At 42.7% G+C, this 23,206-nt stretch overlaps 1 protein-coding gene across 1 annotated transcript; it reads right to left on the reverse strand.

The window, feature by feature from the left end:
* Window positions 1-3,686: 3,686 nt before the first annotated feature.
* On the reverse strand, window positions 3,687-23,037 carry ALKBH3 (alkB homolog 3, alpha-ketoglutarate dependent dioxygenase). The gene is made up of 9 exons (XM_084288231.1): window positions 22,956-23,037; window positions 22,312-22,427; window positions 21,142-21,176; window positions 19,194-19,241; window positions 17,585-17,688; window positions 16,284-16,372; window positions 13,145-13,354; window positions 6,165-6,263; window positions 3,687-5,611 (listed from the first exon to the last, which is right to left on the reverse strand). The coding sequence occupies exons 1-9, from the start codon at window positions 23,023-23,025 to the stop codon at window positions 5,519-5,521; spliced, it is 864 nt and encodes a 287-aa protein (XP_084144357.1). The 5' UTR covers window positions 23,026-23,037; the 3' UTR covers window positions 3,687-5,518.
* Window positions 23,038-23,206: the final 169 nt, after the last annotated feature.

Consider the following 23,206-nt stretch of genomic DNA (forward strand, 5'->3'; position numbering starts at 1 on the left):
AAGAAGTTTTTGGGGAAAACGCTCTCTTGTGCATGTGGGGGAGAACTTCACTGAGTCCAGGGATTCCCAGTCCCTCCGCATGGTCCATGCCCAGCCGGTAGCTGGGATGGTGCTGGGGGCGCATGCCTGCTTCCAGGCACAGGACCAGGAATGTTTTTGGGGAAGGATCGAGGAGGGGAGGATTCCCTGCTCCTCCCCGGGCAGCTGTGCTGAGCACGTGACGCTGGGGTTGGTGTTTCTTCTGCACCCAGCTGCTGAGTTTTGCAAGAGCTGAGGAAACGTGATTATTTCTGAGACCTCTGTTACCCTCTGTCGGATCTGGACAAAACCAAACAACAGCTCTTAATTAGCCAGGGAGGGCTGACAGCATGAGCACATAAGCTCTGGTTTCTCTGGAAGTCAAACAAAACCAAAACCTTTCCCATGTGAGCCGAGACTTACAACCACAGGCTGGTGCCACAGGTGGGATCCCAGCACTCCTGAAGTATTTGATCTTCCATTTTCTTCTGTGCCTGCAAACACTGCAGAGCACCCAGGTATTTCACACAGCAGAACACATTTCCTTTTTTCCCCCTCTCCTTTTAAGCCTGTTTACAAGTAGTGAAGAAAGAAATCAGCTGGAGTCTGGGGATGAAAACGGAAAGTTTCTCAGCAATGAACCACCAGGCCTCAGGTAACCGTATCCTGCAGAAAGTTGTTTAATCCATCTAACCCTCTTCAGGGACTTCAGGCAAAATCTGCGAAAGTGACACCAGTAAATAGCTGAATGCCACTTGTCCCCGCAGCCAAAGCCCTGCCTTGAGGAGAGGATCCAATGCGATGCTAACGCTGACAAGCAGAAAGAAAAAAAAAGAGTAATCAAATCCCTGCCAGATGAAAGCCAATTGTACTCAAAGCTGAGGACTGACCTGGACGCCAGGAAGTTTTTCTAAGATAGAACAGAGCCATTGTGCTGCAGGTGAGGGAGGCCAAGGCAGGAGCTAACTCAGGAGGTGACCGAAGAGAAGAGGAAAGCGCCCGGTGCAACACGGAGAGCCTTCAGGGCGAAGCAGCCCACACTCAGCTGTGGATTGTACCCGTGGCAGCACCGAGGCCCGAAGGGTTTCCTCACGCTGCCGCTTGCCCTCCAGCAAGTCACGTCTCTGCTCCTGCTTCATCTTTCGCTGTCTGCATCACAAGCTCCTGAGGGCAAGAAGTCCTCCCGCAGCACACCCAGCCGCGGCGAGGCCCCAACATCCAGCAGCGAGTCACCAGCACGGCTCCATCCCACGCAGCGCTGGGGCTCTCCTGGCCGTGCTGCCTGATTTCTGCCCTGCTCTGCTCCAAGGGACCGCGCTCGGCCGGCTCAGCTCCCTGCATCAGTCCCCGCAGGGCTGCGTGGCAGCCTGCCCTGGCGCAAGGGAATTGCTGGAAGCGCGCCCGGGCGGAGGGCTGGCACAGGTAGCTCCCTGCTCAGCTGAGCTGCACCGCCAGCCTGCTCCAGTGGGGGTTTACGCCGTGGGACCGAGCAGATAACAGCCTCGCGGTGATGGCAGAGCAGTTGTGCAGGCAGCTACAGGCAGAAATAGGTTTTGGTTGAGCACCGCTCTGGATCAAATGAACGCTGTCTCTCCGGGTGATCCCCTGGGATCTGAAGTCTCGCTCAGCCAGAAAAAGCCTCCTGAGCGACTGGAACACAAGGAGGCTTTGTTTCCCTTGGAGAATCTAAATGAAATGTGGGGCCCTGCGAGACAGGCTGCCTTGCTCCTTATTCTGATTAAAATTTTACACTATGCTACCCGCTCCCTTCCCTTAAAACAGGGTGTCCAGCTACCTGGAGACGTGTCCTCAGGGCGGGAGCAGCCAACCTGTGCTTGACAGGAGCACGGAGTAACTCCCAGAGCCGCGCCAAATGCTATGCGGGAAGAGCAGGAAGTAAATCAAATAGGTCGACAAGCGAGAAAGCACACATCTGTCATCTTGCTGAGTGAGTGGCCCTTTGGGAAGGGCCAGCGTTTTTACCCGGAGCTGCTGTGGAGCCACTTCCAAGCCGCTCTCGGGCATGCCAAGAAAATGAGATGATACCGGCAGGATCTCAGCAGAAGTTCGGTGCGGGGAGGACAGGCCGGCGAGCTCCGATTTAAACAAATGGCACAGGTTGCTATGGGAACCTCGAGCATTTATAAGAAGCACTTCAAAAACAAAACAGAGTGAGGCAGATTTCATATCCAGTCTGAAAATGTTTATGACCAGAAAAGGCAAAGTGGGTGTTAAATGCCTTTTAGCTAAGTCAATAGGACCGGCACTCGACGAGGAGGTATTATGGATTTGCAGCACCCACCGTCCGTCTTCTGTCCTGAACCCCAGGAGAACAATCTTCTGTACTCTGCCAGTATTGTGGCACAAAAATTCTGGTTTCTTAACCCCTTCCTGGCACCCTGTCTCTTTCTAAATTACTGCTGTCAGAAGGAAATTTCAGGTAGCTACATTAAACCCGTCAGTCACGACAAGTGGAAAATACACAGCTAGAAATAATCTGACACCGGAGAATTAAATTATGTACTGCTTAACAGCTAATCAAAACCAAAAATAAAGATATTTTTTTTCTTGAAAAAGAGAAATGATGAACTTTGCTCTTGATTTCAAACAGAACATGCACAGATCAACCTGGTACGGCCCAACACTGCAATATTTAATCAGGTATCCCCCAGCCTCATCAAGAGTTTGTGCCTGAATATTGAATTATCAGAATATCTTGAATATTCAATTATCTGAATATTCAAGCTCTGAATCCTTCGTGCATGTAAAAGCATTTGGTTTTGGATAAACCAAATGGTCCTGCAATGTATTTTACTTTGTATTATTGTAATGAATTCTGAGTTTACAACTTTTTCAGTAAGCTTCTGGCTGGGATTCCTGTACTGTCAAAACAGTCCTGGGAAGGAAGAAAACCTTGGAACTGGAAAATAAACCCTCTGGACAGCATTTTTAGAGGTACTGTTTTCAAATCCACAGAACTAGACGAAAAGTTCCTCCAGCTGCTTTTAAGTTAAAGCCTAGAATGTACCTACACGTTTATGCTGTACATAAACCTCACGCTGTGCACTTGACTCCAACAGCAGGAAGAGCTGAACAGCACCACTCCAAATTCTCCAGCTAGCCGGTCTCCAGTTAAAATTCAAGCCTTTGGGTGTCATGAAAACAACACCAGAGTTAAAAACCTTTAAAAACCCTACCTTTGCACACATCCTCTTTGGGAACCATGAGAGCGCTTTTGCAGTATTAAAGACCAGATTTCTACCTAGGAGAAAAACGTCCCCGCAGAAAGATCTCCTGGGGAGATGTGGGCTGGAATCTCCTCTGCTCGCAGCCATTTCCTGCGGTTCCGGCAGGCAGGAGGTTGCAATCTGCTGCCACCTGCCTAGGTGACATTTTTGGGAGGAGGTGGGGGGAGGAAGGAAGGACCCACAACTTCCCAGCTGGCACGAAGAAACCTGACCTCTGTGCCAACTGTTCCCCTCGCAGCCAGGGCTCGCAGGCCAGGGGGAGGAACCACGCCACGTGCCTTCTCCCCACCGTCATCCTGCTTAGGATACGAGCAGCAGCACGGCCGGCACACAGACAGCAGCAATAAAGTGATGTCACCCCCGGAGAGCTCCGTGGGATACAGCATTCCTCTTTTAAATCGTTTTATTTTGAGGGGCAAACCTCTGTATTCTTCCAGTTTGACCCAAATAAGCAAAATTACAACACAGTTTGCTAACATTATGAATTGAAACTGAGAAAGCAAGCAAGGAACTGTTTGTTTTCCTCAACAGCTTCAGCCTCCAGGATCCTGCCTGTGCATCGTGGCTCCATTGAATTCAAACAAGTTGCGATTTCCATAGGTTCGGGTTTGTGGGTTTAAGAAGTTGCCACTAGTCTCCATCCACTACTGCTCCTTGCAGCATGACTGCTTTTAAACAAAAAGTGTAAACAAATGTAGCTTGTATGAACTACTAAAGGCTAACATGTTGCCTAGTCAGAATACCTGGAGAAATCAGATGCCCTTCGGTTAAGGAAAAACACTCTTTTTAAGGACTGCAACAATTGGGCACACATACAGGGACATAAGCAAAGCACCAGCTACCTGAAGAAAATGAATTTTAAAGTAAACTCCACCTGCTCCAACATGAATTCTCAAAACATACATCACTGAGTCCGTATCTTAGATTCAAGTACAAGAAATTAATATTACATTGGAAACTTATTTCAAATGTATTTCCAAAAACATATTGCTTTAGAAACTGGGATAAAAGTGAAGAAATTATTAGATAACAAAATAAGTTTCCCAATACCATGCCATTCATTTTAGAAGAATAAGCTATTTCAAAATCTGTATGGTGTTTTAAATAGAGAATCTCCTAATAAGTTTGTCTGATATACAAAGAAAACGCTTCTGCCAAATTTCAGAATACAGGGAATGAAACGACTTGACAGCCTGTCCTTTAGGTCACCAGTACCTTTAAAAATAGGCATAACTGAGTGTTAACAACTTGACTGCTCTTGTCCAGAACAACTTTAAACTACAGATAATGCTGGCTACGAAGAGACAGGCATTTTCCAACCACCTGCTTATTCCTGCATTAAAGCAGCTTGCCAGTGTGTTACAAGGCACAGAGTATTTCCCCGTGCTTAGATCCTGCTTCAAACAGAAAGCGAAGCGATACCAAACCAGCGTTTTGATCTGGGACAGGGGATGCTATCACTGCAGTGAGAACCATGCAGATAGCATGGTTCTCACTACGCCAACAGGGATGGAAGACTGTTAGCACTCAAGAAGTCGGTAGTTTTGACCTAGCTGATAAGATTCATGGCTAAGATGTTTGTGTTCCTTGCCCTCTTGTGACTTGTCTGCACAAATAAGCAGTAAGGACCGATATCTGCCCATAGAGAACACAGCCGAAGAAAGCCTCGACCCACTGTTCTACTAGGCACAAGTCTAGTTCAAGCAGTTTTATAACTAACAAAACTGACTGCTTTGTTGCAAAAGACTCTTGCAACCTACAAATAAAAAGCAATGCATTACCCCTCGGTGAAGCGACTAACACTCAGAAATCACAGAGTGCAGCTTTCCCATTTCCACACACACAGCACACAGATAGCTGGCTTTACATAAAAATCCTGAACATTTCCTGGATCTGTGTCACTTGAACGTAGATCACCATCTGGGGAGAAATGGGAGACGAGAAGGTGCAAAAATAACTGCTCACTGAATCGTTCTGCTCCCGTCAGTACCTCTCAGAGATTCCGTGTTCTTTTAGGAATGATCATCATCTTTTCACAAACAAAGCCTGTGATTTAGTATCATCTAAAGGCATACCATTTCTGAAAACAAAACCACGCTGTCCGCATAACAGGTAACTTCTGATTGTCAAAGACCTTCATGACATCAGTTTTTTTCCCCATCAGATATTTCACAGAACTCTGCTCCTGTAAAACACGTAGCCAGCTGAGGCTCTTGATCTGCTGTGTGTTCAGCAACGCCCAAAGTGCCTCTTCACTTCCAAACTCCACCAGGTTCTGGATAAATGATCCTAAAGGTCAAGTTGATGCGTGCATCTCTGGAATGATATTCCTTAGGCACTCGATGCTGTAAGTAGCATTATGGAAAAAAAAAAAAAAAGCAAAACAAACACACACACAAAAAAAAACTCATGAGCTGGTGTATTTAAAATACAGGTAATCAAACAACATAAAAAAAACCCTTAATGTTCTGTAATGGCTTTTCATGAACTTTTCTAAAGATTTAGTTAAGGCAAAACATTCATGTTCTGACTGCTCAGGGCTACTGAGGAAATAAAGGTCTTTTGTAGATTACTGTAGCCTTGTTAAATTAAGTTCAACAATTTTATATTCTAAGCTCCTAAATGGATTTTGCTTTTTCAGCTGCAGGCTGCAACATTCACCGCTGAACTTAAATGCTGAAACATCAGCATGTGAGCTGATTCCTTGTATCACTTAGCAGTTGAATAAAACTGCATAATTTTTGTATGGTGCTTTGAAATTCTGAGGTAGAAAGCATTGTGAAATAATTGTTTCACTGGAAGCCGAGTATTGCCTACCTCCTTCGTGGAAGTGCTTTGCACACATTTAGAGAACTGCACTGCAAATAAAGCTCTTAAGCAGTGCCAAGGATTTCTTACCTGCCAATCCTCCTGGGTAGCTCCTTCCATCATCAGCAGAGTCCCATGATCAAGTGGGATTTTCAGTCTCTCTACGTAAGTATAGTCTCCATTGTCTTCCTAAAAAGAAACACAAGACACTGAAGACGCAGGCAAGTGCTTTTGGTAGAAAATCAGTCCTTAGTCCTATATAGCAGAGCTTAAAAAACAGGGAGGGGAAAGGACAAAAGGAAACTTTTATGAGCTCGGGAAGTCTAACTAGACTTCTCTGCAACCATATTTCAAAAGGAGCTGAGGAGCTGAACATTTTCAGGATGGAAAGCCATTACATCTCACTGTCTGTATAACATCGGTGAAGATCAACAACTGCTTCCTAAGTCCAGTGCAAAATTCTGGAGCAAGGCTGCAAATGTTTTGGGAACATCCACTTGAACTGAACAGTTCTGTGTGGAAACATTCTGCAACCATAACCGTGATTCTAATGGTTAACTGCTTTATCCAAAATGCACATCTTCCTCTTCTCAATTTGTCTTGTTTCAGGTTCTCTTAAACTTCATCACCATTAAGCAAGCCAGGCTGCTCACCTAGAAGACGTGCTTCATTTGCAAAACTTTGGTTAAGCCTTCAGATTACACACAACTGTTTTAAAACACAACTACCACAACCAAATGTAGCAACACACCAGTAGTACTCTGACACAAACGGCGTCAGTCAGAGTAGTAACTCTATTTCTTTGCCCTACTCTTTCCAGTTTTACTCTGGACCACCACCCTGCTGAGTCCAGTTGCTTAGGGAAGCCTCACTATCACAACAGCAGCATCCTCACGAGATCACGCTCTGCATGACATGCACCATCTTCCAGACTGCCACCTGGGCAGATATTATAATGCTCTGTGTACTCTTCACTATTTTGTGGTATTAGCCTTCAACAGTTGCAAAAACTTGCTGCAAAACTTCTATTCAACATGTTGACTACTTCGTACTGGAGCTTGGATTATTTCATTAAAGTGTGAATAAGAAAACCACTATTTCCCCAAATATAAAATGGAAGTACATAGTTAGCCTTTTGTAGATCTCTACTGCCAAATCTGAAAGCTGCCAAAGAAGAATGGAAAGCAACTCTCTGAAATGAGGAATTCAGGGAAGTTTCTAGTAGAAAATCACCTTTCAAACACAGGGGTTATTTGGGGGAAGAGAGGGTTAGAGAAAATATTTTAATTAGTGTCGAAGGGGAGGAGACTCAAGGTCTTTTATTATTAAGTTAAAGAATGCATCAGATAGCCTGAAATAGTAAAGCAGATGATAAATTTTTCCAAGCAAAAAAAAAGTTTTGCTTGGAAAAAAAATGACAGGTTCTCATTTTCAAGGACTACACAGTCCAAAGACAAGGTTAACCCTGTTCTGAGTTTGCTGCATACAGCAAGCAGTCTGAATGAAAATTTGTTATTCAAAATATATTTGTTATTATACCACTGCATCTAGAAGCAGAGATGTTTATTTTTCCAAAGAGCTCACCAAATCAATTTTTTTGTTTATGCAAAAGAGCTTGATTGGGGTCAAATCAATTCCCAATAACTAAAAGCATCACTTCATGTAATTAACCAGCATCTTTGCAACTTTCTGTTCAACTCTGGGACTAGAAGTTAGTCACAGTGTGACAGAACAAGGTTATTCAATACTGCTAGTGCAACTGGCAGTCATGGTTATTCTGGGTTTGTGCATTTCTTGGGGATACCTCAGGGCCTGAGGCTGTTTCAGCCATTAGTTAAGCTCACTAAACCTCTGAAATCAGAGTTGCAGAAGGCACAGAGAGTCACCTGCAGTATTTTCATTCTCCATAAGGACAGCGTCCATTTGCAAAATATATTTTTAAGTTCCTGGAATTAAGAGGCATTTGTCTTGCTCTATTAGAAGTAAAGCACAATGCCAAAAATGTTTTTTTAAAACAACAGATGAAACAAGGGGAATTTCAAAAATAGATCTCAAACATGACTGCTGATGAAAAGCAGTGCAATAGCAGTGCATGGCTCTTTTTAATTTCACTGGATTACACCGTTTCACTTTGTGGAAGGACAACAGTGGATTTATTTTTGTCTCTTGCTCATCGCAACTGAAATGAATCTTCTAAAATAAATGATTTAGAAGAAAACATCCTTTTGGCTTAGAAAAGAGAGTATGTAAAAGCAGAAGTTTCTTTCCATTTCAGATGTGACATCTGAACTTAGTTTTACCTAGAAAACAGAATTGCACGTCCATTGGTTTTGCACAGCCAGTGAAGTTAGACGCATCACGTGTCTATACTAACATATCCACCAAATCTCACTTCAGAACTTTTCTCTTTAGAGCTGATGTCAGACATGCAGGAGACTCAGCTGGGTTTCACAGCTCAGGAAATTTATGAAGGAAACTTATTCTTGATGCCTATTCTTAATCCAAGGAACTACAGGTAGTAAGTGACAAAAGCTCAGTATGAATGGATGGGAAGCCATCAATATAAAAACTGGAAGCATTCCTGGACTCCATCAATTACTTTTCTTAAAAAGGTATTAAAATCAAAAAGGTAAGCAAGGGAAAATATCTAGAATATACAGAGAATACAGAATATATAGAAAACATCTAGAAGCCCAGGTACCAGGCCTATTGCCCTTTCCTCATGTAACACACCCACCCACCTACACAGGACTATCTTTACACTCTGTCTTTCTGCTGATGACCTTGCATTCTGCAAGTGTGGTATGGTACCCTTAAAGTGCTCGCCCTTTTCCTCTACTTGCCTACAGCTGCTCAAGTCTTGCCAACACCGGTGGGGAAAGCCAAGGAAGCCTCCTTCATGGCAATCCAAAAAGTTCAACCCCAACCCCGTCCCGATCCAAGGCTCAGTTTCTACCGTGCTCCATCTACTCCTGTCAGCCTTCAGTTAGGCCTGTTAGGACACCAAGGGTTATTTTTCTGTTTCCAAAAGTACTAGGGGCTCTTTAATTTCTGCTAGAAGAGCTACTCAAGGACAGAAGGACCTTGTTTTAATGTTTCTTTTGAAGGACAGACCCATCTGAAGGCTGATTCTGAGAACACCACGAACATCCTGCTGTTATCTAACGTACGCACGAAAATCCCTCCCTTGCCCAGCAGCCATCAGTTTCCTTGGCTACAGACAGACGAAGGTGACAGATGAACCTGACAGCTGCCTTCCTACCTCCATGCACAGCTCCCACTGCAGTTTGGTGGGCAGCTGCACCGAACCGGTCCGTGTGGCACCCAGACCTCTGCTGCAGAGCAGCCCCCAGCAGGACACGGGAGCTTACTGGGACATCAAACACCACCCTTAACTAAAATCTCACGGAGTTCCCAAAAGGACCTGATCAGATAAGCTGGCGCTGTCTGAGTTGAGCAGTGATAAGCAGTAGTACAAGTGGTGCTGAGGCTGGATCAGGATGACCCACGTAACGCAGGGAAATCAGTTCCTCTGGAGTAGGGCGGCTGAGTCAGGTCTGAGTGGGACAGGGCCTCGGGGCGGTGTGGAGAGCAGAAAGGAGGTGGTAGGGCTGAGGTGACAGGTATGCTGTGGGACAGCAGGAGAGGGCTCGCTGACTTAGCCAGCAGGCTGTGTGTGACTTGAGTATGAATCACAGCTCCAAAACAAAGTGTTCGCCTCTTGGTTCCAGCACAGGCAGGAGCTACAGCAACCGGGGAGCAACGAGGGGGCAAGAAAAAAATTAAATAACTTACTGGGACTAGAAGCAAAAACTAGAAGAAATGAGATCACTTCACTGTAGGCTTCGGACTACCAAGTAAGCATCCAAAAACCCTAGAAACCCTTGAAAGCATAGGCAAAATATCACATACAACCACACAACTGGTCCAAATAAACAGAAAAGGCAGTGTTTAGAAAAAAGAATGCTGAAAAACACCAGTGGATGAACAAAAACACTTCCTGGAATCACGTTAACTTCCATGAAAAGTCTCCTTAACAACTCCAGGCAGGGATTTGGCTCCCAAAACATATGCAGCTTTTTATTAGTTCTTTTAACATGCTCTGGGCTGAAATCTGGGTAGAAATTATTTCGACTTATTCAGAAGGGATGTTTGCAATGTGGATTCATGTAGGCCATGCACGACTGTCTGTACTCATTCCCTATTATGTAATGAACACTTATTCATCCACTGCAGCAGTCATCAAAAACAACAGCAGACTGAACCTTTCTTTAACCTCAGTGTGGAACAGTTTAAATAACAACAACAACAATAATAATGCCACTTGCACCTAAACAACTTTATTTTTCCTCCTCCAAGGACAGGAAGATTTCTTTTAGTGGCAGTTTCAATATTGCCTACAGAAACTTCAAATTTCTGCAACACGAATGTAAAAATCTCACACAAACATGCAGCAGCAGCAAAAAAACAAGCAAACAAACAAAAAAAACCACCAAACAACAACAAAAAAAAGCCTAGTAACATTAACTGTCTTTTTTTATAGTTGTCTTAGAGAAACAGAGTTTTATTCCCTAAGAGGTTCATCCACAGTTAAATTTGGACACTACTTGTACAGACAGTCACTAATGCGAGCTGGAGTCTCCGAAGGCTCCGATTTAGTACTCCTCAATTGCACTACACGATGTTACCTGACTCGTGGTACATGCTGTTTTGTACCCAGTACATGATCACACACAGGCAATCGCTTCAGTTTTTTTCCAGCATCACTTACCCACGGTGAGCCTCTAGCACAGTATTTCTCATCTTACCTTTTCATGACACCTTTCATCTCGAAAGACTTAAAAGCATTTACAACAGAGAGAAATGAAGGCCTTTCAAACTCTAAAATCAGCATTGCTAGAATCTGGGTCCCCAAAGAGGCTTAATTTGGGGAGGAAAAGGATTTGCTTTCTCTTTTCCTCCCTCAGTTAAGACTACCTCTGGAAAACCTGACGTAGGAATAATGGTAGATTACAAACCAGGTAAGAGCCTGAGATGCCTGTGATGATTGTAAATCTAAATCCCCCTTCCCTAGGCTACCCCTGTCCCTGTAACTTGCTTTTAACAAAGTACTGATCAAACTTCTAGTATCCACAATCAACTTTAACTTTTCCTTTAATGGAATGCTACATTACAATGGAGCATGAAAATTACTTCTTTGGTGGTACAGCCTGAAAGGTTGTAATTTCCATCAGAGCGTCTTGTAACTCCCACTTGGCAAAGCACCTAGTGTCATAGGATGCTCTCAGAAAATTGCAGGCTTTTGGAACGCGCAAAGAATACGTAACGTGACATATAATTTTAAGTACAAATTCCCTTAGGCACATGATACACAGTTAATAGCAACTTGTTCAAGCATCACTCTGCACGTGGGGATCTTATTTTAGAAACAGGTATGTCACAGTTGCAAAAGGAATGCACTTTATATTTAACAAGACCGAGCTAGTCAGAAATATCAGGTCAAAGACACTAAAGAAAAAAACTGAGGAGCACTTGAGGGATATATACATTAAAAAAAATCACCCACCTCAGGAAGAAAAGAGAAGAAACCATACAGTACAGATCAAAGAAAGTGGCTAATTGTGAGTGGCACGGACTGAATTTCCCCCTTTACACATAGCAGGTGTCTTTTGAGAAAAGAGCAAATGGACATCTCGCTCAAGAACTGCGTTCAATTTTTAGGGGGAAATTGCAAAGTTTATACTGCAATCTAGGTGGCTTTAATTCTGATCCATCAGAAAGGAAGACATGCGCTCTGGAAATGAACCTGGGCACCATTTACAGCTTCCCAGAGGGATGAACTTTCCAGCTGACATTATGTTATCATCACAGAATCAAAGACACTTACTCATGCTCTGCCCAATGACACAATGCTCCGGTTATGTCATCTCATGCTCAAGGACCACAGGGTTAAACTCCCTTCAGGCAACAAAACTCACACATTAAAGAGCTGGTGAAAAACACAAATTATTTAGTTTTCTGATTCAAATCCTGACCTTTTTTGTTCACGACTTGGTGACCCTCTGTCACTCCTCAAAGGCACATTTCAATACCCCAGGGCACAGTCTATATGTTGGTACTGTCCACCTTTGCTTTCTGCACTAGTTTATTCAGAATAATTAAGAATGTAAGTAGACAGCAAACAGCTTCTCAAAGATCCCAAAGTGCTTTTCAGACTGCATTTTTCAGACTACATTAAAAAAAAAAAATTCCTCAGAGTTTTCCACTGAGTTCACAGCAAGAATATCACCACATTAAAAAAAAAAGCACGCAGAACAGACAACTGAAGTAGGATACCCTACAATGAGGCTTGTACTTTCAGCAGAAGAACGTGATCCCTTTACTTCAATAATGCAAAATCTAAGTGCTAAGTTACTTGTTGCTTAAATGCCTGTTACACAGCATTTTTTCTAGAAAGAGTATTCTCTACCGAATCAGAAACTAATTCCTGAGAGGATGTTCACACATGCCTCCCATCAAAGTAACGATCCCTGTTTAGTCTGTGCAGTATGATACCACAGTTTGGTATTTTAGGTAAAAGAAATGGGCTGCTCTTTCCTGCTCTTCATTGGCTCTCAGCCTGAACATGCACAAGTCAAAATTCAGACAATGTTAGGGGATTTTTACTTACAGGAATGGTCAGAACTACTCTGCGTAACACATACACTATGAATTACACCATTACTGGGGCTTACAAAACAGCATTGAATCTATGGCTCATTTAGATAGTGAAAGCTCCCTTCTGACATCGCTGATTTCAAGTAATGGGAAAGGACCTTATCAGGGCAAAATACTAGGTTGCAATTTCACTGCAGCACTACATTGCTGCACATTATTAGAGTGGTTACATTCCCACCCTGAAGATGTCATGTTCCATGTAACAGGTTTTTTTGATTCCTACACTTATTCCCCAGAACTTTATGAGTGTTTCCACTAATTGCTAACATAACTAAATGTTTGTAGTTCTCTAAACAGAGGGAGAGGACTAAACAAATGAGTTTGGACTCTTTCACTGCGATAAGAACACTCACGAGGGAGGGTTTCTTCCTCATCTCAAAGGTCCGGGTAGCGCCAAAGCTGAGCGAGGCAATGATGGGATTTTTTCCCAGCGATGGTTCGTCGTCACTGTGCCAGTCTACGCTGTCCTTCTCGTTTCGGTACAGGTTGCAGAGCAGAGAGTTGAAGGCATAGCCAGAGAACTCTTCAATGCGCTCCTTTAGCATAGTCAGCAGAGGATGCCACTGCAATCGGCACAGAGGGAGTCAGGTAAATACAATGAAAGCTGGGCAGCAGGCAATAACAGCAGGACACAAGGGGAAAACTACTCTTGGATAAGAAACAAAACATACTGCACTTTCACCACAATGAACCCGAAGCCAAACAAATGCCTCTGAACAATTCTTATCAAATTTTTAGTAAAGCTGAGGAACAGGCTTTCTGCAAAGTATGCTTGTTACCTATGGGTCAACACTAAATCACCTCTTAAAAATAAGAAGCCAGTCTGCCTGCTAGTGGCAGCCGCTAGCCACCTCCATTAACTGGAAGGTGAGGAAGTGGATAGAGTAAAATCTGCTTGAACTGAGCATAGATAAACACCAGCAGTTCTTAACCAGAACAAAAACTCTGCAACCTCTCCCATGCATACCTGTCTGCTCTAATCTCCTGGCCAAGCTAGCGGAGTTTAACACGTGGGGTTGATAACACCTGAGTTACTTAACCACTGCTGGTGGGCACAGCACACCCAAAAAGTTGCAGCTGGTGTCCACGTAAATCCCTCTCCATTCCCTGCAGGTGACCCAGAACAAGAGCCAACAGTTGGCCTAACGCTTCCACAGCGTGGCCCTCTGCTCCCAGCTCCAGCAGCACAGCGTGCTGAGCCCCGCTCATCTTTTGGGGCTTTGACTTCAGCTGTGTAACTTCTCAGTGATTTGCAAAATGGATGGCACAGGCCCCGAATTTCCCCCTTCCCTTTGCTACTATCTTGCTGCGCCCATAGCCCATGGCAGCTCTGCGCATTCCATTACAGCTCAGTCCAGTGAATCACTATTCAATGTTACAAACTTACATCATGACTTTCAGCTGTCAGAGTGCTTTTAAGTACTACATAAGCTAAAAGAAAAGAGAAAAAAAGGCTCAGAGCAATGTCGGCCAGAATATTTTGCCCATTATATAAGCAGAAACACAGAGATCAAGAGAGGACAAAGAACTGATTCCAAACCTCTCAGCAAACACTGGCAGAAGGAACAGAAAGCAGGAGTTATTTCCCAGTATCCACCTCAAATAATCAACTCTGCACCACTGCCCTTCCATGCTTACCCATGTTTAGAGGGTTTTTAACCGATTGGCTACACTACAGAAGCCTTCACCATGTCATCTTTCTCTGTTTGGTATTCTTCTAGATAGGTCACCCTGTCAATGACTAAGCATCATGTGAATAATTAATTATACATGAACACAGCCTGTAGCTATGGGATATGTAGGGAAATCAGTACCAGCACCCAAAAACGCGATAGCTTGTACTTGGGTTGCCTGAAGGACAAAACACAGGATCTCCAGAGCTGCAGCATGTGCCCAACATGCTATGCAATCACAGACGAGTCCAAAGAGAATGACTGGAAGCACTTCCTAGTGACCCAACGGACCGGATTCCCTCAATTCCTATCACAAAAGTATTATTGGTAAAAATGCTATATGGTGAATTTTACAATTCAGTGGAAACTTCACAGTAAACCTGCAGGAGTGGAAGTAAGTTTGTTGTGAAACATTGCTACGTCCCCAACTATGTCACTGCTTACAAAGACACTTTTTTCTAATACAAAAGTTTATTTGCACAGTAGCACTGGATCATACTTCGCAATGCTGCTATCACACCCAGCCTTATCAAACAAAAAATGAGGGGCACAAAGCTAAATCACTCCTGCAGATCACACGTTCAAGGCAGGCAACTGTTTTTGACGAAGCTGTGCACCGAATTGCATTTGGTGATTCGGCACTGAGGATGTTTTTGTAATATAAAACCTACTCCACAGGTAAGGGCTGTGCTGTTTGTACCATCCACGGCTTTTTTTAGGCTGCAGAACTCCCTCCTACAAAGCCGAATACAATGTCAGAGTGTCCATGTGCAGTCTACCCTTATATCTGGCTACAGGCAGTTTCCAGATGATGGCAGTGGTCCAACGATGGCTAATTTAACTTCATGCAAACTGGACTGAAATAGTGAACCTGGGGCATAGAGGCTCTGTCTAACCTCTGAGCAGCAACAGTCATTCTGAAGTCATTCTGCTTCTAGAAAAGTCCATGTAAAATAATATTCCACACATAAGTACAAAAAGTGCGTGTTTTCCCACTACAAAACTACCAACTACGGGATTTTTGAAACTATTAAATCTTTACAAATCATCTTGGTAAATAACACCTTTCCACTCCCCTCAAACTGCGCTTTGCTGGAAGTGTCCCGTCCAGCAGCAGTTCAGGACGTGGGACACTTTTCTTTCTTTTCAACCCTAGCCAGCCCTCAGTACTCACACTTCATTTACGCTTCAGGACACTGCAGCCTGCTGCCATGGCAATTTCAGACAAAGCAATGCCAAGAGATGGGACAACAGGCTGGAAGCCAGCAAGAGTAACTGAACACGACCAACACATCAGCAAGTCACTTGGAAGGTTTCTAACCGTTCCAAAATAGCACGGGAAATTGTGTGACACAAGCTGGAGTGGCTGAGCAGGCACGTCACGTGCTGAATCTCGTAACATTTACACAGGAATCAACAATATGCCTAAATTCAAGTTTAAGCTGTATTGAATCTAGGTGTTTCTGAACATAAATATTTCAGTAGTTGATGTTGTTATACCTCTACAAGAAAAACTCAGTACAACTGTGTAGGCTTCAATATAAAGATGCATAGAGTAAGTCACAGAACAGCTGTCACAGAACAGTAATTTCCTTTTCCAAACTTTTATCCACTGAATAATGCTCCTCTCAATCAATCCACTCATAATGCTTATTTCACAAAGTTGTCCACCTTCCACTAGAATCTGTTGCTGGTCACAGAAGAAATTCTGACAAATGTTCTAGATAAAAAGAGGATAGAAGGAAGGTTTTGTCTCTCAATCTCTGCAAAGGGTTTCTTTGTAAACAATAATAAAAGGAAACTGTAAAAATATACATACATTTGGGTTCGGCTGCATCGTTATCCTGGAGTACGTGTAAGGAAGTTCCCCATACCAGGAGGTAAGCCTTGGCTCCTCAAAAGACATTTCTGAAAAAAAACAGGAAGACTTCTCAGTTGCTTTATCAAAGAGCTTGAAAATGGAAAAGCACAATTCTGTCAAAAAAAATAATCAAAAAGTGACTGTTCACTCACCTGAAGTTAAAAAGTGGTTCCTTAAAGAATTACATTACAGAATTAACCCAAGTGAAGGAATATCACCCAAAAGCAGACTCTGTGCTACATTTTTGATTATATGAGAAAGGTATTCCCTTGCCAAAATCTTGGAGCCACGTCAATTTTCTCAGACTGGGCAAGGACTGGATAAATTAAAGGTAGCAAAATGAAACTGAAATTTTATTTACAATTCTCGTTTGCTTTACATTCTCCTGGTTCCAATACGCTGGCATTAACCACAAGATATTCCCTCTGAAAAGCATGAAGCGTCAAGGACTGCAGCATCAGTGGGACATTACAGAAAGAGAAAGCAGCGAAGCTGAACAAGTAGTATTTTGTCAAACATGCAAGTGTTCTGTGGCGTAATACAAACATCAAGTTCAAGTACTTTCAGCTTCTGAAAAGAATGCTTTGGTAGTTATTTCTCACGTTTGACAGGTAATACTCTCCATTTTACACTACCTTCAGTACAAGCCAATAAACACAGATGTTGAAGAAATTTTCCAGCCCTGACCGGTAACTACTCCAACGTATTTTGTTATATCCGTTCATGCCTAAAAGGAGAAATTTAGCTGGAACAGGTGGCCCCTTAGTGAACAAATCCAGAATAGCAGACTCTTCACTTACTTCGTACTGCAACCAAGAAGCAAAAATAAGGGAAAAGAAGTGTGCTTTGCTGGAATTCGAAGAGAGAGTGGCAAAAATACTCCTGGTAACAGAAACCTCAAAGAAAATAGTTTTTACAGCATCACTGGGAAATGGTATAAAGGGATGGAGCACAGACTTATTCAAAAAGACTGCAGGAAAAAGAACTAAAGATGCCACAGAAGGGAAATCCTTCAAAACTTATAAGACAGAGAGGCAATTTTCATCTCTCTTGAACTTGGAAAGAGCTGAAAAAAATGTGAATTGGAACACGGTGACACAGATTTGAAAGATAAGCAGTAATTTTCAGTTATGCAAGGAAAACCTGGGAGGAAGTACGTGAAGGAGTGGCAGTGTGTAAAATGAAAAACAATGACATGATGTGCGCTGTGTGCATTTTAGCAGGGAAATGACCTGAAAAGTTAGTCTACACACCCTTACCCTGTCTGATGTGAGTTCTCTGACCCCAGGGTATGTCTTGGAGGAGTTGTTCAAACATCCAATCTGCTTGTTCCGAATCAATGAAGCCAGGAATCAAATGAATCCTAAGGAAGAAGATACAGAAAAGAAGGAAGGAATAAAGACTTCTATATATGCTTTGATAAAATACTCTAATTTCTGGGATTCCCAAAGAATTTAAGGTAATATAGGCAGAACAGAAGGCAGCAGGAACTCAACTCCTAATGGGTCTCCCCTAACTAAAGATGTCTAATTGCTTTATAAACCTATAAAAACATATGTAACCAACAATAACCCATGAGTTCCATAATCAGCCATATACTGTGCAAAAAATGGTATCCTTACTTGTTTTTAACTTTCCACTTGAAAAATTACATACCCCAATTATGGTACAACAATCAACACAGAAAAGTAATTGCCTGAAAGTAATTCATCATCTCCATGGCACCTAAGAGTTTGATAACCCTTTTTCACTACTACCACTCTATCTTTTCTTTTGAAAGCACAGGAATCCTATAAGCATTTAATCTCTCCAGTTTTCATATTTTTATATGTACATTTTATATTTAGACCGTACTAACAGCAGCACTGAAAAATTCTGGCCACTGTGCTCGCCTGCAGAGTAGGAAAGCTATTCATGAGAAGTTGCCCTTAGGAAAATGCAATGCTCCAAAGACACCACAGTAAGAATAGGTAGCAAAGATGTTAAAAAGAGATGTAAAATCCAATTGTTGAGTTTTAAAATACATATATAGTACAGCAATATATTATGAAAATATAAACTCCTGAAAGTGGCAAAATAACGCAACTGGTTGTATATTTTTTTCTGTCTTCCCTACTGGTCAAAGCTTTTTCCAAATTTGTATAAAAATTATTTGCAGTTTTAGAAGGAAACAAGATGAAAACTTTCAAATAAATTCACAAGCAGCATTTTTCCAATATTGGAAAAAAGAAGTCTATTAAGTTCAAATTAAAAAAAAAAGAATGAATATTGATATTGCAGCTAAGTCAGCAATGCGAAATAAAATGCTTTTAAGTTGGCCGGAATCACAGAACAAGTAGGCTCTAAAGCGTCCAGAAGCTGTAATAACTACGACAAAAGACAGAAGTAAACAGGACAACCCCGAGGTTGCCTATCTGCTTAAAATCTTTTATTAGATCAATTAAAACCAAGTCATATTTACATCTAAACATACTTGGTAGCTCTCAGCTACATATGACATAGACCCCACACCCTTGCTAACACAGGAATACCAATCCAAATGTCAAGCAGCAACTTACTGTGGTGCATGGAACAAATGGACGTAGCCCCTTCGCCTTATTCCAGACAAGAGCACTAGATGTAGTACGTGCTAGATGTTAAAAGGTTCACATTTCATCTCCTCAGTGCTGCTCAGAGCTGTGTAACTCTGCTGTGCCCAATACTCACAGTACTTCCAGAGGTACTCTAAACACATGACACACAGGAAGGGCAACAGGCACCTGCTCGAGTCAGAACACTCTGCAGAGACCAGACTTCAGAAAGCTGAGCATCACCGCAGTGTTCAGCAGCAGCAAATAGCAAGTTTCAAAACACATGTAATCCACTCACCTGGAAACTCCACTTGGTCCCGTGCTAAGCTCATACACACCAGGCTTGCTGAGGATATAGAAAAGAAAGAGCTGTCAGATGCACCGACAACAGTAAGTGATCTTACACAGAGCAACTTGGACTAGAATTGCTGTAAGCCTGCACTAGGGTGAGTTTTCCTTAAAGAAAAAAAAGAGAGAAAGGAAAAAAAAAAAAAAAAAAGAAAAAAAGCTTTGTGGTACTAAGAGAAGCAAAAATGTTCTGAAGAGACAGAGGTTAGATTAAGGCAGCCAGGAATGTCACAGAAAAAATGAGTTTGTGTGTACTTCCTCTCTCTCGCTCACACTTCAGCCAAGGCTCAATACATGGTTTTAGGGCTCTGGAGACAAGTAAATGAGGGATGTCACAGGGAATCGAAGGGAGACAACCACAGAAAACCATGCCCTGACCATTATGCTTGATGTTTGCAGTTATAGGTACACAAAGAGCGTGAGTCTAACTGTGGACATGTAATCCAGTTTTCAGTCACACAGAGAAACCAAACTACAGGTATGCAAACAATATTTAAGCCAGTGTAGCTGGTACAGAAGGTGAATATCTCTACCCTCTGTTACAAGCTGCACAGCTGTGAAGTATTATCTTTTCTCACACGAACTGTGTTTCACCTGCAATCTCATTTTTCTCCTAAGCTAGCTCCAATCTGTATACTGATCATCACAAGACCATCACGAACTGTTTTGCACTGTGCTGGATTTAAGAAAGTTGAATAAACAAGAACTTCTATACTCTTTTCCATATTGCACATACACTCAGAGCATAAACCATACAGTATTATCTACAGCACTTTGTTTTAATGACAACAGCAGCTCAGTTTTCTTTTCCCCTGCAGTTTTTATTTAATTTGTAAATAAGAGTAATAAAGCCATGTGAACCTTTAGAGCATTTTTAACACACTGAATTTGCTTAGTACCTAGATTTATTACTACTAATAAACAAGAAGCAAAGATCTGTATCCTGTATCATTCACACTGGAAGGGAAGTATCTGCTAGCAGATACATAGTATCTGCTACAATCTCTTAAGTGTTGCTGGGAAATACTGTTACTATTTTCACCAGGATTTTTCCCGCATCTTGGCGGAAACACCTCTCACAAGTAGTTCTAATTAATGAACAGTTCACTACCACACCGGTTGTGAGAGGGTGGCTGAACATGGGGCACCAGAGGGCATCTGAATCGTGCCTGCTGTGCATGAACACCCACCCAGCACCTAATCTGAAGTGCATACAGAGAACTAACAGCAGATCCCTTGAGGTAAGCACATGCAAATCCGACTCGAGATGGATCTGTAACTTGCCTCACAGGAACCACTTAGTAAGAAAACTATCATGATGACCAAACTGAAACAAATTTATTTTTTAAAATCTGTATCTTCACCATATACCACCACACCTTGTCATACTTCATGCCATGTTTACTCTGAGCAAATCCCTGAGATTTTTGACACAAAGGGCAAGTGATCTACAGCTTACAAGTATCTAGCTTCACTATGATGCTTACAAGCAGCTACTTCTCTGAACCGTCAAAGGAAGCAGAGGTGCCATACCAGTTACATACGTGGATAACAGCAAGTAATTTCCAGTATAGTTTACACAGGGACTTTTGTACGAAAACATACATCGTTAACCAACATAGATATATTTGTGGTTCTGTTATCCAAGAACCCCCAGCTGTTCATTTTTCCTGACTTACAAAGCTACACCAAAGCCACAAAAACTACGAAGACATGCTTGGTCTCTCCTGACTATAAACTCAGTTCAGGATAAACGGGTTGAAAGTCCACATTTTGTACTGAAATTTCTTCCAAGGTATAGTCAGTTTAAGCGAAGAAAGAACTCTTTTAAGCATATTCACCCCAACCAGAAAAACAGAAAAGCCACAAGCTAGATGGATAGTCAGCAGTATACTCACTCTATCACACCTGCCTCAGGAACCTTGCGTTCCACCTGAAAGGTAACCAGACAACACATGGTGAATACTAAATGCTTATGTACCTGACGTGCTCTAGTCAAACAGAGCTTTTTGCCATCTCTAGTGATTCTAGATAGCTGAAGACTGAAATGTCAGTGAGAAAAACACACCTCTGGACAGTTGGTAAAGCAGCAACACTCCACTGCATCCCCTGGAAACCCTCAGATGCAGCTACCACTCCAGATGTATTTTAACAATCAACTGCCCCCTAAAGAACAACCCTTTCTAAACTATTTGCATTATCACAATACTGAATTGCAACCAAAGAAATCCTAGCCTTACATTCAGAATTAAAAATGTACAAGTACAGAAGAAGGGATGAACAAACCTCAGCGCCAGTCAATTAACAAAATGTAAAACAGATTAGACAACAGGAATCAACAACTTAAAATGGCAGCTGGAGTTGAATCCAGCCTATATTATCATTGTAGTTGCCCTCGGGATTTATGCTTCTCTTCTCTGAGCTCATTGGAGGGCTGAGATGCAAGGTGCTACATAAATGAGCATGTAAAACAGTCAAGACAGTACTACACAGGTGCCTGGGCTCTGCTGCAGAGAAGAGAGAAACTTCCCAGAATGTCTCCAAACCTTTCAAGCCATGAAGGGTCTTTCAAATATTTCTGGCTTAGAAAGAAGCGTTCAAGATTTTTTTTCACCAGCAAGGAACTACCTTCCCACTGCAAATAGCAAAATATCATTCATCTCCTTGTGGGCCATAAAGGAAAGCCTAGAAAACAAATCTCACATGCTTCCCCCAGCACAAATATTGCAGATACCCTGAGACCAAAACAGAGCTCCAATCATGCTTAGGAACATTGCATTGTTGTGAGTATTTAAGAAAATATATTATTTGGTTCTTCTAAAAACAAACAATGAAAAGTAGCTATGAATAGGTATGTAATGAATACCTAGACTGAAACTACACAGATGGACAGACCATAAGTTTCAAATTACGTTTGATAAAAGCCCCTAAAAGTTCAGCTCAGCTTTTTCATTTGTTTTAAAACACAAGACCATTAATGTCAACGTCCGTAATTTTTCAGCTCATTGTTTAAAGTTTCAGAGAACTTGAGATTCTGGCAATAAGTGTTTAATTAAATAATTAATTACCTCTGATGGCTTTTCAAAGACAAATTGCTTTTGAGCATGAAGTTGACCTTTTTTCATCCATGCCTGTCCAGTAGCGCCTGCAGGGGAAACGCTGCTGGCCACAGGTGCCTTTGGTGCTATAGCAAAGGGAAAAAAAAAAAAAAAAAAAAAAAGGCATGAAATTGCACTTCACCCTATGGAAAACACAACGCTCATGTCTGGAAGGACTTAGGGAGTCGTTCTTTGAAGGATTCTCCTCTGCTTGGCAGAGACTTCAACCAAACCTACGTCACGTTAACAGTTAAAGCTGCATAGCGCCTTGAATATTTTTATTTGTTATTCACGGATAAATGGAAAATGTTTTTAAATGAGTTTCTGCCAAATGTAGGTGCTTACAAAGAAAACGTGCTGCCTTTTGCTAACATTAAGTTAAAAACAGAGGGGAAAAGGGGATAGGCGGAACTCAAATTCTTCATAGGACAGCGTGGGAAGGAATACATGGAGGCATTAGGGAATACTACAGTCCTAAACACGCAGCACTACAGAAACAGAAGTCATTACAGCATGAAAAAAAACTGCATTAAAACTGTTAACTCCCAGGTGCGGGTCCCCCCCGGAGCCCCCCCGGCCTTCCCCCCGCCGCCACCCCCAGCCCCGGGCCTTGCCTGCGGCTGTCCCCGCCGCGCCGCCGGCCCAGGCGCCCTGCACGCGGGCCCGCCGCCGCCTGTCCGCCATGGCGCCGCCGCCTCGGCCCGGCCCCTCAGGCCCGGCCGGGCCGCATGGCTGAGCGCCCGGCACCCTCTGGTGGCGGCTGCGGAGCTTGCAGCGAGGCCTGGGTGTGGAAGGAGCTGATTAATTAACAGCTTCGTTAATAGAGCCAGCTAAAAGCCTAGCGGGTTGGTCCAGGGATTTTAAG

Source organism: Netta rufina (genome assembly GCF_964035555.1).
Source record: "Netta rufina genome assembly, chromosome: 5".
Lineage (NCBI taxonomy): Eukaryota > Metazoa > Chordata > Aves > Anseriformes > Anatidae > Netta > Netta rufina.